This window comes from Sinocyclocheilus rhinocerous, unplaced genomic scaffold (genome assembly GCF_001515625.1).
Source record: "Sinocyclocheilus rhinocerous isolate Xijiao unplaced genomic scaffold, SAMN03320098_v1.1 scaffold1615, whole genome shotgun sequence".
NCBI lineage: Eukaryota > Metazoa > Chordata > Actinopteri > Cypriniformes > Cyprinidae > Sinocyclocheilus > Sinocyclocheilus rhinocerous.
Genome location: NW_015645292.1, coordinates 930,225 through 944,543, shown reverse-complemented (window position 1 = coordinate 944,543; position 14,319 = coordinate 930,225). Strand labels below are relative to the sequence as shown.

The window sequence follows — 14,319 nt, the reverse complement described above, 5'->3', positions numbered from 1 at the left end:
GAACGCACACACACACACACACACACACACACACACACACACACACACGCACACACACACACACGGGCAGGTAAAGGCTCTGAAGCGCAGCCGCGGGGCTCGTCCTGTGGAAAGGCTGAGGACACGCTGTCTTTATGATTAGCCCAGCGCTACCTGAGGAGGTGTTTGTTTGACATTTGTGTGTTACAGTGGCGAGACGTGGCTTTGACGGGCGCTGCAGCACAAGGCTTTATCCACAGTCAGAGTCCATTAACCACAACACACACGCCAGCCCTCTGGACGAGGAAAACGAGTGTGTGTGTGAGTGTGTGTGTGTGCGTGTGTGCGAAAATATGGAAGAGTGTGTGTGTGTGTGTGTGTGTGTGTGTGTGTGAGAGTGTGTGTATGTGTGTGTGTGTGTGTGTGCGTGTCTCCTTGGCACACTTTTACCTAAGGTTAAAGCAACAAGCCAGCACGGCAATTTCAACAATTTCCTGGGCCGTGCTGATGGTGAGATGATTAAAACACTAAATACAGAACCGATGTCAAAATCTCACACATCAAACACCTCAAATAAGTGGACTTCTCCTTTTCTGAAGGCTCATAAACAGATGAAGGCTGATATGATGGGTTAATAATCTTCATCTCTGCTATGAAAATAAATGAACTGAAATATGGAGGAGTGTGTGTGTGTGTGTGTGTGTGTGTGTGTGTGTGTGTGTGTTGGGTTCCTGATGTCATGATCAGATATCTACACATATCTTATTGATTGCCTGACCTTGCCAGAAGAAAACCGACAATCATCAAAGAGAGAACAACCTCTCTCTCTGTGTATATTATTTGTATTATTTGAAGTATTATTTACTATTATTGTGTTTGTTTGTTTGCAAATAAATTAAGTACAAAATATATTATTTATGTTTTCGTATAGGGTTAGGGATTGAGTGTGTGTGTATATATATATAGCAAACCTCTGAGGACAATGTCTTTTGACAATTTTTAAATATCTCAAATATCAGACAACATCTTTAGAGAATAAACGATGCAAATGTGTATCCTTTTCTTTATCTCATTCTTTCTTCTCCCGAACGTGGACATCAAACCTCATGATCTGATATCTACACATCTCTTATTGACTGCTTGACCTTGCCAGAAGAAAACCGACAATCATCAAAGAGAGAACAACCTCTCTCTCTGTGTGTGATGTCTTTATACAGCCAATCCTTGAAAGAAAGAGTTTATATAAGGAATATATATTATATTTAAGGATATAAAGAGGTAAATCTATCTATCTATCTATCTATCTATCTATCCCAAATGACGACACGCGTGTTTTCACACCTGAGCAGCACACGAGTGCCAGTCACACCAGCCCTTCCTGTAAATGAACATGTTGACACCTGAGATTGTTATTTTTTTTCCATGCAGAATCTTACACACAGTATTATGATGCACAAACAGAGACAATGGGAAATGAATCGTGTCTGAGATCTGAAATGAGCCGTGATATTTCTCTAGTCTGATGCATGAAGAGCGCTGCGGTACGAGGAAACGAGAAGCACACGCAATCACACGGCCGACCGGACCAATGTTTTAATGCAGATGATCGGACAGCAAGCTTCATATGACGTTTGTGTGTATAGGTACAGTGTTGTCCCGGGTCCAAAACTAACACTAACTTGTTAATTGCAAGTAAAAACTGGCTTTGGTGAGTATATTAAACACCAATTAATTGCCAGTTGGCTGGTAAGTTTATTAGAAACTGTAAACTGCAGATGCAATAGTCTGATCCTCACTGATGTGAGCGTTTCAAGACATCTTCAGCTTCATTTTGAATGCACGTTTTAGTTTTCTCCGAAATTTGTGGCGTGACGTGCAATCTTCCTCACATAAAACCACTAAAAAATAAGCACATGGACTATGAAGTCATGTCACTTCAACACACACTGGACATTAAGCACCTCATGATCAGCAGATCTGAGCTCTCCTTCTCTCAGAGCTGTGAAGCAGAGAGAGACAGACCATATTTATGCTGTTAGTGTGTTATAGAGGCCAAACGTGAGGATTTGACTGACGGAGAACACAGGTTATACGTCTCAAGAGCGAATCTATAACAGATCAACTACCCAACAACATCAGAATGAGTACAATGACAGAAAAATCACCAGTGAGATCTGTTCAATATCCTTTAGACAACAAAGAGATAAAAGAGAGACAAATCTTATGCTTTTTCACCCGAGGAAAGGCCTTAACAATGTCTCAAATAGTGTTAAGATTTGCCAAGACATTGCTCTTGATATAAACTCGAACATTTCTAAACAAATTCTCCCAAAAACAAGTGATCTGAGTCGCTATCCACAATCATTTTATAGCTGTATACTCTTACTTTTTGGAGATAAAATGCATGCACACCTGAAAAATCTAAGAAGCAAGAAAGAAAAGTCACAGATTAAATTAATATTCATTAATATCTCAACAAAAAAGACGTATCCTGCATTGAAGCTCTTCTTTTCATCAGTACATGCAGAACCGAACCAGTGACACTGGTGTTGCGAGCGTCATAAGGTTTTAGCAAGCTGACTCTCTCTCTCACGGTGTCCAAAGGTGTTTGCTGAAGTGCATGGGGATAAATCCAGCCGGCTGATAATCTCTCGGCTGAGGCTCTGAAGGAAAACAGAGTTTGTGGAATTCCGTCACATGATGCCTCTTTACACACTCAGAGTCAGACTGCGAGTGTACAGGGAGCAAAATAGTGTGCTGGAATCCAGATAAGTGTGCAAAAGAGGCCGCATCCTCCTCATAGTTCAAAAATATTTCTGTTTAGAGAAACTTTACTGTCCAACTAGAGGGAAACTATTAAAGAAATGCCCATTCTGAATCAGTCCTGTTTAAGCTGTAAAAGCATATTAAAAAACACAAAATAACAAAATATAAACATAAATACTGAGATCTAAAACTAAATGTAATTATTTGTGTCCCTGGAGCACAAAAGCAGTCTTAAGTCGCTGGGGTATATTTGTAGCAATAGCCAAAAACATATTGTACGGGTCAAAATGATAGATTTTTCTTTTATGCCAAAAATCATTAGGATATTAAGTAAAGATCATGTTCCATGAAGATATTTTGTAAATTTCCTACTGTAAATATATCAAAACTGAATTTTTGATTAGTAATATGCATTGCTAAGAACTTCATTTGGACAACTTTAAAGATGATTTTCTCAATATTTAGATTTTTTGCACCCTCAGATTCCAGATTTTCAAATAGTTGTATCTCAGCCAAATATTGTCCTATCCTAACAAACCATACATCAATGATAAGCGTATTTATTCAGCTTTCAGATGATGTACAAATCTCAATTTCAAAAAATTGACCCTTATGACTGGTTTTGTGGTCCAGGGTCACATATATAATTTGTATGTAATTTGCATATATCAATAACATAGAATTTAATTATAATTAATAATAATTTGTATGTATTTATTTTTATATTTTGTTACTTATTATCAGTCATTTATAAAAGAAATGTCCCATGCTCAGTAACTTGAGCTCGATCCACCGCATGCGTGAAATCCAGCTGTAGAAACAAACCAAAAATGCCTTGACAAATGCACTTACAGTGGAAGTCTACAGTCTGATTTCTGCACGCTCGCTAAGCTAATGATCATGCCAATAACGATATTCCTCAAATCTAAAAAAAGGTAAATACAAATGCATTAAATTATCTAAACACCTGTTCCAAACTATTCTTGCGTCTTAAAGCAGCCGTGCCTCACACAGATGATTTTCTCTTAAGTGTGAAAGTGTGCAGCCATGAATAGAGCAAACATGCCGCTGCGTAACACTATCTCTGTGTGTGTGTGTGTGTGTGTGTGTGTGTGTGTGTGTGGGTGTGTGTGTGGGGGGGGGGGGTTTCGCTGATTCGCTGAACTTTTTACTGACACAACAAAGCCCTCTAGCGTACTGAACGACACTGAGTACATTTCTTTCGCGCCATTGGACAAGTAATTCATTGCCCCTAGTGGGCTCACGCTCTCTCTCTCTCTCTCTCTCTCTCTCTATTATTTTCATATGCCAACATCTCCATTAGATACCAAATTCAGAATGTTAATCAAATAAAAATGGAATTGAAACAGAGAGAGACTTTTAAAACTCTTTTAATTAGACAACTATTTTAAAACATTCTTTACAAAACAATAGCTATGAAAAATACCAATTAATATGAACCCTGCAGACTCCCTCACAAGAGCTGTCACACTCTGCCTCACATCAAAATAGTATTATCTGTGACTGTGTCTGTGATCAAAACAAAACTGAGACAGAGCTGCACTTTCTAAAACAATACACAAAATGCATAGATATTCGGACAATGTTCTATCAAAAAATAAAGTGCATATAATAAAGTGCATATACCTCACATTTGAAACACTGTCAAACAATGAAAAACTGCCCTTCCTGTTAGGAGAACATGGGGACAGCTGTGTGTTAGCAGCACAATATGTGTCTGCCTACCACAATATAAGAGACAATGAATGATCCGCCCTGACTTGATGTTTCCCTCATATGTCGCAAAACTGTATAACTTATATTACTTTTTTGTTTATTCTGTTATCCTGTTAATATTTTACACATTTTATTTATATTTTTATCTTTTATTTCATTTTACTTAATTTTGCACCACTTTTTCTTTGTAAACATTAAGTATTTGCACCGTCATACTTTACATTGCACAAATTTTGTACACAGCCTAGCTGCCATTGCTTTGGCAATACAAATGTGCAGTTTTTGTCATGCCAGTTAAGCGCACTTAAATTGAAATTGATAGACATTGGCGCCCCCTGCCGGTTAAAGTGGTGGACTGGTTCTGTTTAAATTTGTCAGGCCTCTATTAGCCAAGTTAAGACTTATGGACAGCAGGGGTCGCTAAAAGACGTAATTCTGTGAAGCCAGACTTTAACGTTTCTAGGACTGTTATATTACACGTTCCCTCGCCTGCCTAGAATGTAATCAGAATATTATTTTAAAGCAAAAAAAAAAAAAGTCTTTATGTGCAGATTTGGTAGCCTACTGTAAAAAAGTTCTACGCACGTTGCACAATATACTTTTTAGTAGACTAAATTAAGGAGATGTCGCCTCTTTTAATTACATTACGGAATTTTCGATAAACAATTATTCAGATTCTATTTTGATTTAGGAACCTGAAATGTCAAATACAGAAGTCATGTGTTCGATTTGGTAAATAGCCTACGTCGCAGCTTGCAGCTCTCACGGGGGAGAAAAGCAATTTTTCTAAATGAGAAAAAAGGGTTTCTCTTGTCACATATTAAGTCAAATTTAACTGTTCAGAATTCCCTATGTATAAAAATATTCTATCATTTGTATTATATTATTTATGTCTACATGCAATCGATATCATCCGTTTAGCCTACAACAATTGTTCAATAAAAACGTTGCCATATTAAAATAAGTTATAAACAGAATTCATAGTCTCATTAGGCCTATTGTTGTTTCCATATTTTTAATCTCAGCAAAACATTGTTAGAATTAACTACTTAGGTTTAGTCTTTGCAGAAGAGAAAAGTAGGCTATGATATGCATCTTTTGGGTGGACCTGGGTGATCCAACCCACAAACATGTCACCCAATAGCCTGCCAAGGGGTGGAGTGATGAAGCGCATTTAAGTACCGCAATGAAACTCTCTCTTCACAGCACTCTTTAGCTTCTGTTTAAGGCACTTTGTCTGAATATCTAAAGTCGGAAACATGGTTGAATGGACAGAATTTGAGAGGGCCACCATCCAGGACATCTTCTCCAAGATGAACTACGACGTCGTTGGTCCGCAATCTCTGGCAAGGTATTGAGTCCCGGCAATTATAGTAACTTAAAGCGGGCATCTAGTTTCTTTATTGTGCTCTAATACAATGCTCTTTCTCTTCGTTCTGGTTTGTAGATGTCTTATCGTTTACCCTTGGACCCAGCGGTACCTCGGCAACTTTGGATGTGTTGTTGTTTGTGGGTGTGTGTGTGGGGGTCTATATAAGGGCCGTAACCAGGGGAGGCCCAACAAACATTCACAAACACCTCAGTTATTTTGCTCTCGACACCCACCCTCTTCTGCCTTTATTCCCTGTCTTTTTTTCTCTTCTGTCGCTCTTCCCCCTTTTCATGCGCGCCTTTCTGAAGCTGAATGCAAATGCTGCGTGCTGGCAGAGAGAGAGAGAGAGAGAGAGAGGGCTGGGTTGTGATTAAGGAGAAAGGGCCGTGTTCTTTGTTCGGCCCTCGGGGGATGTTTACCGGTGGAGACGCGGTGGATGTGATATGAAAGGCAGTCGGGTCAGCGGTGATGTGAGTGAAAGTGAAGTCACACCTAAGGCATTTCCACAGAGCTCTGGGTCTGACTCCCCCTCCCTCCGATAGGCCAAAATATCTTCAGAGACGAGATCGCAGAAGAAGCACAACGATAAAACACAACTGGGAGCAGTGCAAAGTGAAATCGTGAATTCGTCAGCTCAAGGAACTGAAAAGACCCTTAAAAATTACTTTCAAAGGTATATCCTAATGTAGTCGCATTAAATAATTACTCCGACATGAATAAAACCAGTGCATTTAGAATCCATGTAATTTCCACATTTTCTTGTGGAAAAATAGAGTTCTGTTGAAAGGATTTATAATGTGTTAGATGGAGCGTTGAGATTGTATTGGTGGAATACAGCATTATCAAATTAGATAAAATATTCAATAAACAAACACAAGGGGCGGAGCACATGTATGTTTGTGATTGACAGGCACTTCAGCTGTGCCGAAATCTGCAGGCGCATTTTAAGGATGCATTTTTAAGAGGAAAAAAAAAAAGACGAGCTAAGAAAACTGGCACAAAAAAAAATGTACACGTTTCTTATTGAAATGATTTAAGGATATTATTTCTATGTGAAAGTTTGTTAATTCTGAATTGATGAAATATTGTGAACTCTTTTAAAAACAACATTTGTTGTGTTGTACAGTAGGAGATACTTCCATGCATCCACACACTGAAGACGTTTGGATCGACGCGATCAGTTCAGTGCTAAGATAATCCTGCAAAAAAAAAATTACAAATCCAGAAATGATAGAGACAGACTAATGCACCGCAACTAACTAAAAATGATTCAAAGCAAAAACTGGTGGTTTTAACCCTGACAGCTCTTTAATTACTGACCCACAACACAGAGTCCCTCTCACACAACATATAAAGAGCATAGATAATATAATCAAGTACAAATCACACACACGAGAGTCCAAAAACGAGCTCGGAAATGCCGTGTGAAGTAGCAGGAGATCAGAGAGCGCGAGAGATGAAGAGCGCCGTCGTCCTCCTCTTCCTCTAAAACTCTCTCTCAGCTCGTCGCGGTGGAATCTAAACTCTGAGAGACTCAGGAGTTTCTCTCTGCACGGGGGAACCAAAGGTGCACGCTCACGCTCGGTTCACCTTACGCACATGTATTAGAGCTGACAATCAGCTGTGAGCGGCCCCACTCCTCCCAAACACAGGAGGCAGAGGAGGGGCCATGCGGCGAGGGAGCCTCGCAGCATAATGGGGGCGCAGAAACAGTTTAGACGGGGCGGAATCTGCCATTGTTGGGGATGAAAGAGCCCGAGCTAAAGAATCGCCCTCACCGAATTCAGCAACGACGGCTCAGCTGCCGTAATCAAACACAGAGGCTTCTCCTCGCGCCACGCAGGAGCTTTTCCAAACCTGAAATGATGTAATCAATCTGGCTGAATGCACCACGAGGAGCACGTCTTTGTGCTGCAGGAAACGTGTGAAAATATGCATCTTAGGACACCCCACGGCCGTCAACTGTTTGGGAGGAAGTGGGCTCTTCCTGTAATTTCAGAGCGCTGAATTTGTGAAAGACTTCCCGTGCATGCATGCACGACAAACAGAAAAGACTTTCCGCATGACCTCTGACATCAGATTTGCTCGCATGAAATCTGCTCCTCACACACTACAAATATTTTTAGTACACTAAATAAACAGTCTGACTGACTGCACTGAGCATCTGGACTGAAGTTTAACACAGGAGAAGGAGCTGGAGACGGCAGCGTTGTCTTCTGCGATTCCAGCGGCCAAACTCTTCACACATTAGATTCCCTCTACGCTTTGGGTTTTAGCTCATCAAGAGAGCTGAAGCAAGATGTTTGCAATTAATCTGACTGAACTGAAAGTTTCCTTTCCCACAGAAAATACAGCACGTTCAAACACACAGCATCATTCAAAACTGAACACGAATCTGAATGATAAAACACTACACATGCAGAATTTGCTCTGCTTGATTATTTTTAATAAGATGCAAAAATATCTATAGGGTGCATGCAAATATATATATGCTTATATTAATTTCTGAAGCATTTATCTGTGCTAAACATCTTACAGTGCACACCTGAGTTGACCTGGACACGCTGAATCCAGCAGGTGTGTGAGAACATACACGTTTCACCCTTTATATTTCTCTGGGCTCATATCTGCAGTCTTCCAGCATCACTGAATATTTCATCTGTGTCCTCATTTTAAAACGACTGTCACTTCATATCAAGATGCATTTATTTATTTTTTCAATGGTGCATTTTTATTTCTACCTAAACAATTAATTTAGTATTACCATGCATCCTTACGCGTTCACGAGCTCCACAAATAATAAACACAAAACTGGACATTACAAATGAATATTTCAGTACCGTTATTTTTATGCTAATCACTCACACGTTGTATTAAAACACAAACGAATATGCATGGACTGTAAGATGGTATTTCATTATATTTTATGAAATGCATACGCAAAAGTCTGTATTACAAAATTGGGAGGACAGAATTGCGCTTTTTAAACTTTAGTAGGCTACATGAAGACACTCGTGAGGGTGAAAAGACTCTCGTACTCGTATTGATTTTTAGCGGATCGATATGAAACATTTCATAAAGGAAAGAGGGAGATGGAACTGAACTGCTGAAGAAATAACAACTCACGGCATCCGAACCAACAAACCAAACACTCACTCACGCACAATTTCAAATGCAACCTAATCTATCGGCTAGTGTGTTTAGTTTATATTAAACACTATAGTGTTTATGCATGTGCAAAACGCCCAAACGGCTACCCTCAAAATACAACACACTGATCTGAAACATCATTGAAAGCAACACAAGTTTTTAAGATAAACTCATCTGTGCTTCACAATCAGCATGCGTGCTGCATTAATGCAAAACTGCGTTTACCAGACACTTGTGTGACATTGACTGCGACTAACGGAGCTCCACACAAAAACACAACAAGCACGAGCACCTCTAATTCATGCATCTTGAGAATGAATGAAAATAACGCACTGAGACTGTCCAATCGGTGTCTCTGGACGGTCAGCAGCTTCTTAAACATACGAAATGCAAGTGTAAAGAATCCACAGGCGTCTAACGTGTTCAGAGCGCGTTTGACGCTCCTGAGAATTACGCACAAACTTTCATTTCCAAACTTGCGCGAAAATACAGAGAGAAAAGGCTCCGTTACATGGCCTTTATTTACATCGCGCCTGTTTAGTCCGATTTCTACTTGTGCTCGACTAAACGTACTCCTATCTGGACTCTGATCTGTCCGGTCTCATCTCTCTGCGTCCCGCGTAACGCGTCCGTTTACGCACCGCGCCAGGACACTTTCCCAAGCCGCTCTTACCGTTTTTCCTCCGCGGGTTGGCTTGTTTTCGCCTCTTACACCGGGGGCCATCCGCCATGATCAGCTCCCGCATTGATAAACGTGGATCAGATGGCAGTTTGCATGGACTCAGACCCGAGCAAACACAGCAGCAGGGTGGACCGCTCCCTCTGGCAGCCCTTCAGCCCGAGCACACGAACAGAAAGACAGAAACACACGGGCACATGAGTGAACGAGACTGCTGAGAGCCTCTCTGTCCATGCATCTGATCACCGGAGACTGGAAGACGCATGCATTATGACTTATGGACGTCTAAATAAGCAGTTTAAAGGTGCATGTGTGTCCTCTGATTTAAATGCAAAAAGCGAAATAATAGTTAGTCGCAAAGGTCAGAGGCTGGATTTATATTTGTCATGTTTCATGTCTATAAAGACACTGTTACAGCTGATTGTTTTTAGTTGTCTGATTTATTTATTGGGGAGCTTCCAACTATATCAGAGACATTTTCTGTGGTTTGTTTTTAGGCATAAACGTGAAATGTAATAAAATGAGAACATATTGTTTAATGCTTTGGGCAATATGAACATTAGCATTTAAATCATATATGATCTGTGATAAACCCCACGTGTATCAGATATCTATTGCTTTTTTTTTTCTTGACTTTCTGAGTGTTTGAGCTCTTGCTTTAAATATTAGTGAAGATGCAGTATTTGAAAACTTTGGAAAATCGGATCGATATAATCTCTCTCTCGATCGGTAATGATAATGACTGCATGCTTGAATAAATATGCAGTGTTTGATAATGAAATTACGAGTAAAATAAAACGCGCACGGATATCATAATCATTAAAACTGCATAAATACCTTTACTTTGCATTTATATTAACTTAACATAAGGTACATATTTTTGTGACTGCATGTTAAAATTGTGTTTGTTAAAAAAAGCTCAAAAATCGAATTTGTAGCGATGTGGCATGATTTTCTCTATCACTGATCTCCCGCATTGCAAGATTACAGAAAGAAAAAAAAATAGTTTGCATTTAAAAAAAAAATAAATAAAAATGGTTAGTGGACGCAATGCCAAGCATTGGTTTCTTTCCGTGAATAAAACGTCAGTTTCAAATAAGTGTAGTCTAGTCGCTCAGCGCACCTGCACAGGTGAACGCCAAGGTAAGAGGAAAATCCACACACCTTTGTGTTTGACTTCAACGAAGAGCATCCCGAACCCAGCAGCATTAAAGCGGATTTATTTCGCATTAGGACTATTTTAAAGATGACGTGAAGGTAAAAGAGTGTGTCTTACCTTGTGGTCTCGGCTGCGGGAGTGTGTGTTGTGTGTGTTATAGTGTCTAGGTCCAGAATAAAGCCTGAGAAACAGAGGCGCGTTATTCCTGACTGATCCTCTCACACACTCCAGGACTCAAACCTGCGCTCGGACTGACGCGCTCACACGCCTCGAATGACACTGTTTTCCTCCTTTCTTTTCGAGAGAGAGAGAGAGAAACACACGCCACCTATCAGCACAGGGAGGGATAATAGAGCCAAACGTGTGTTTGTTTTATGAGCGCGCGCGCACACACACACACACACACACACACACACGGAGCATCAGGCACCTTTATAGCGAAGACGCGAATAACGTTTGAAGAAAGTTCGGGGCACGTTTACGCTCTCTCTCTCTCTTCAGCGCCTGCGACAAACACGGTTGTAGGAGAAATAAAGGAGGATGAAATAAAAAAGAGGAATCTGATGAGGAGAAGCGCTGAGCTTGAGGAGGGAAAGTGTTCAGTCAGAGGAGACGCGGGAAGCGCACGCGCTGCTGCGACAGGTGAGTCTGCAGGTGCACAGGTAAGAACGCTTAATTAAGGTTTTTTTTAAAACCCAAGGCAGTCAATGCAGCGTAATGAGCATTGTATGTTATTATATATATATATATATAAATATAATTCTCAATCCAAAGTGAAAGAATGAAATGCTTCGTCGACGAGATTTCAGAGGGATTCCGACACATTTAAGGGCGTGAATGAGCTTCCTCTCTCTCTCTCCCCCTCTCTCTCTCTCTCTGCATTCTTTCACCGTTATTGTTATTTGTCTTCTACTGTGTTTTACGCTTTAGTGCTGAAGTCTTGAGAGGGCGACACTGCTTTCTGTGAATAGAGTTTCAGTATTTGTGAGGATAATGAAGACATCAGTCTACTGGCATCTGCACTGATTGATGCTTTTGTTCAGCATCACAGGCACCTCTGACTCCTACAGTCTATAATCGCTCAGGTGTGTATTTGTTCCTTTAAAAAATACAATTATTAAATAATAATAATACTAATACTAATAATAATAATAATAATAATAATAATTATTATTATTATTATTTGCATTTGCATTTGCATTTGCATTTATATTATAGCATTACATTTGTAATAATTTTATTCTATATGTGTTTAAATTGTGAGGGTGCATGCATGGTTTGTGCGTGACACTGTCTGAAGCTGCTGTATCCCTGTAGGGTGAGTGACACAAATCAGTCAGACAATAATTGATCAATCAGTTATTCTGTGATTTCTACTTGATTTGATTTCCACTGATATAGTCAGCTTGATTTAGTCATATTAAACAATATATTTGACTAAAAATAAAATCAGCTCATTTGCATGTCACCACATAAAGCATGCTTTTTCTATCTATCTATCTATCTATCTATCTATCTATCTAATCTCATTTCCGCATGTATGCTGTCTTTTGTGCCTTTTTATATGCAGGTATTTTACACATTGTTAAATATTGTGTGAGATAGACAAACGCTCATCCAGCGACCCTCTGGGTTCATGAATGTGTTCATTTAATGGAGGAGACAGACGCCCCCTCTCTGCGCTCGCTCCCGTTACACCCTCTCCTTCATTTCTGTCCTGTCACACATTCAGCTCGAAAGCATTGTGCTACTAAAGGATTTTTTGGGGGGGCTTTTCTCTGAGCAGTCATTTCCAGCGGTGCATTATAACTTACGATTGTAATGTACTTAAAATGTTAAATTAAAAATGCATAATGCAAGCAAATCCATGTAAAAATGAGTAAGGATAAGGATATAAAAAAACAAACAAAATATGCATAGATTATGCACTAAAAAAGGTCTAAAATTAATTGCATCAGTTTTTTTTTTTTTTGCATGAATTGATGTGAAGTTAAATGTGTTAGAAAAAAACAATGCACTGTAAAAAAACAACAAAAAAACAAGGCACTGTAAATAAAACAAATTTTTGGAGCAGGTTTTACAATAAAATATTATTTCGGTCTTTCTATTTTAAAAGTTCACATTTAATTCAATGCATTATTTCCCATTTCTTATTTGTGAAATTTACTTGCAAATTCTGAGTGAAACTTGTTTCTACACCATTTTTTTTTTTTTGCTGTTAAAAAATGTAAATGTATTTTTTTCCTTCATCAGTATACATGTCATTTTCCTGTATGAACTGCTGGGGTCCCTGTCCTGTGTTGCTAGTTCATTTTCATAGTCATTATAAACCGCACTGCACCGCACACAACAGTACTAGAGTTACAGGCGTGTATTTCATTAGCATAATTATCACATCTTCATGTGTGCGTGTACACCGCCAGCCAAAAAGCCTGTCCGACTGTTCACAGATCCACCTCTGTGCAAATACAGCATGCATGCACATGCATTACATGCGGTACTGATTTCTCATCTGTACTTATTAATTATGCATTTACCCAACAAACCTGTTCCATTCACAGACGCATTTTAATGTGAATGACAGCTGTACATGGTGAGCGTATCTCACACGCACAGACACAAGAAACGAAAAGGAGAAGCATGGCAGATTGATGGACAATTATAGTGCAGAGTTAGCAGAGAGAGTGATTTCAAAGTCTCTCAAACACATGAAATGAGTTGTTGTGCTGCAGCCGCAGGCTCCTGCGCTCATACGGCTTCAGTCTACTGTATATAACAGCATGCTGGGCTACTGACTGCGCAGCTACAGATGCCGTATGCATCAAATAGCTATTGATTTTCACATGTAGCACTGTGCAGAGGAAGGACTCTGAACACCAATGATCTGATTATTAGCAGACTCTCTTCATTTGCACACATCAAACGAGAGACGCTCGGCGGAGAGAGCGATGATTCCGAGTATCTCTCGCTAAAGAGGTCAGGTCTCCAGTGAGGTAAAAGTAGCAGTGCAATGACACATTTGTAACTATTTTGATGCTCTGGCTTTCTGAGACAGAGAAGGAAATGGAAAACATTCACGATTAATTCTGACAGAGTTCACAGAGAGAGAGAGAAAGGTAAAGGTCTGTTAAAATAGGAAACTCTGCCTACAGAAACACAGCTTATTGTTTCTGTGGAATTAATAATTGACTGTTGTTAAATGAATAATTTATCATGAACCGGAATAATTGTTGTATCTCTAATCTCGACACACATTTGCATATGAATCTTGTAAAAGCTGCTGCTCTGTGCTGTATAAACTTCGAAGGGGTGTGAAATTTAATTTATCCCATGAAATAAAACGTGGCTTTCTCCTGCAGGATTCGGCCGTCATGTGGAAGTGCGCGGGCCGTGTTTGTGTACATGTGTGAGTGAGCGATTCTTCACATTTTCCTCTTTCTATTTTAAAATCTGCTGTGAGGAAGAGTATACTGCTGT

General features: G+C 39.6%; 1 protein-coding gene across 2 annotated transcripts in view; it reads right to left on the bottom strand.

Annotated features, from left to right (window-relative positions):
• The window catches only part of zeb2b (zinc finger E-box binding homeobox 2b), a 71,393-nt gene extending 60,270 nt beyond the window's left edge, over positions 1–11,123 (bottom strand). For both annotated transcript variants that reach the window (XM_016509422.1, XM_016509423.1), the window contains exons 1-2: positions 10,960–11,123; positions 9,680–9,835 (exon numbers count right to left, since the gene is read on the bottom strand). In XM_016509422.1, coding sequence (XP_016364908.1) covers positions 9,680–9,750 — 71 coding nt within the window. In that variant the 5' untranslated portion in view covers positions 9,751–9,835; positions 10,960–11,123. The remainder of the gene's footprint in view (positions 1–9,679; positions 9,836–10,959) is intronic.
• Between the last annotated feature and the right edge of the window lie 3,196 nt (positions 11,124–14,319).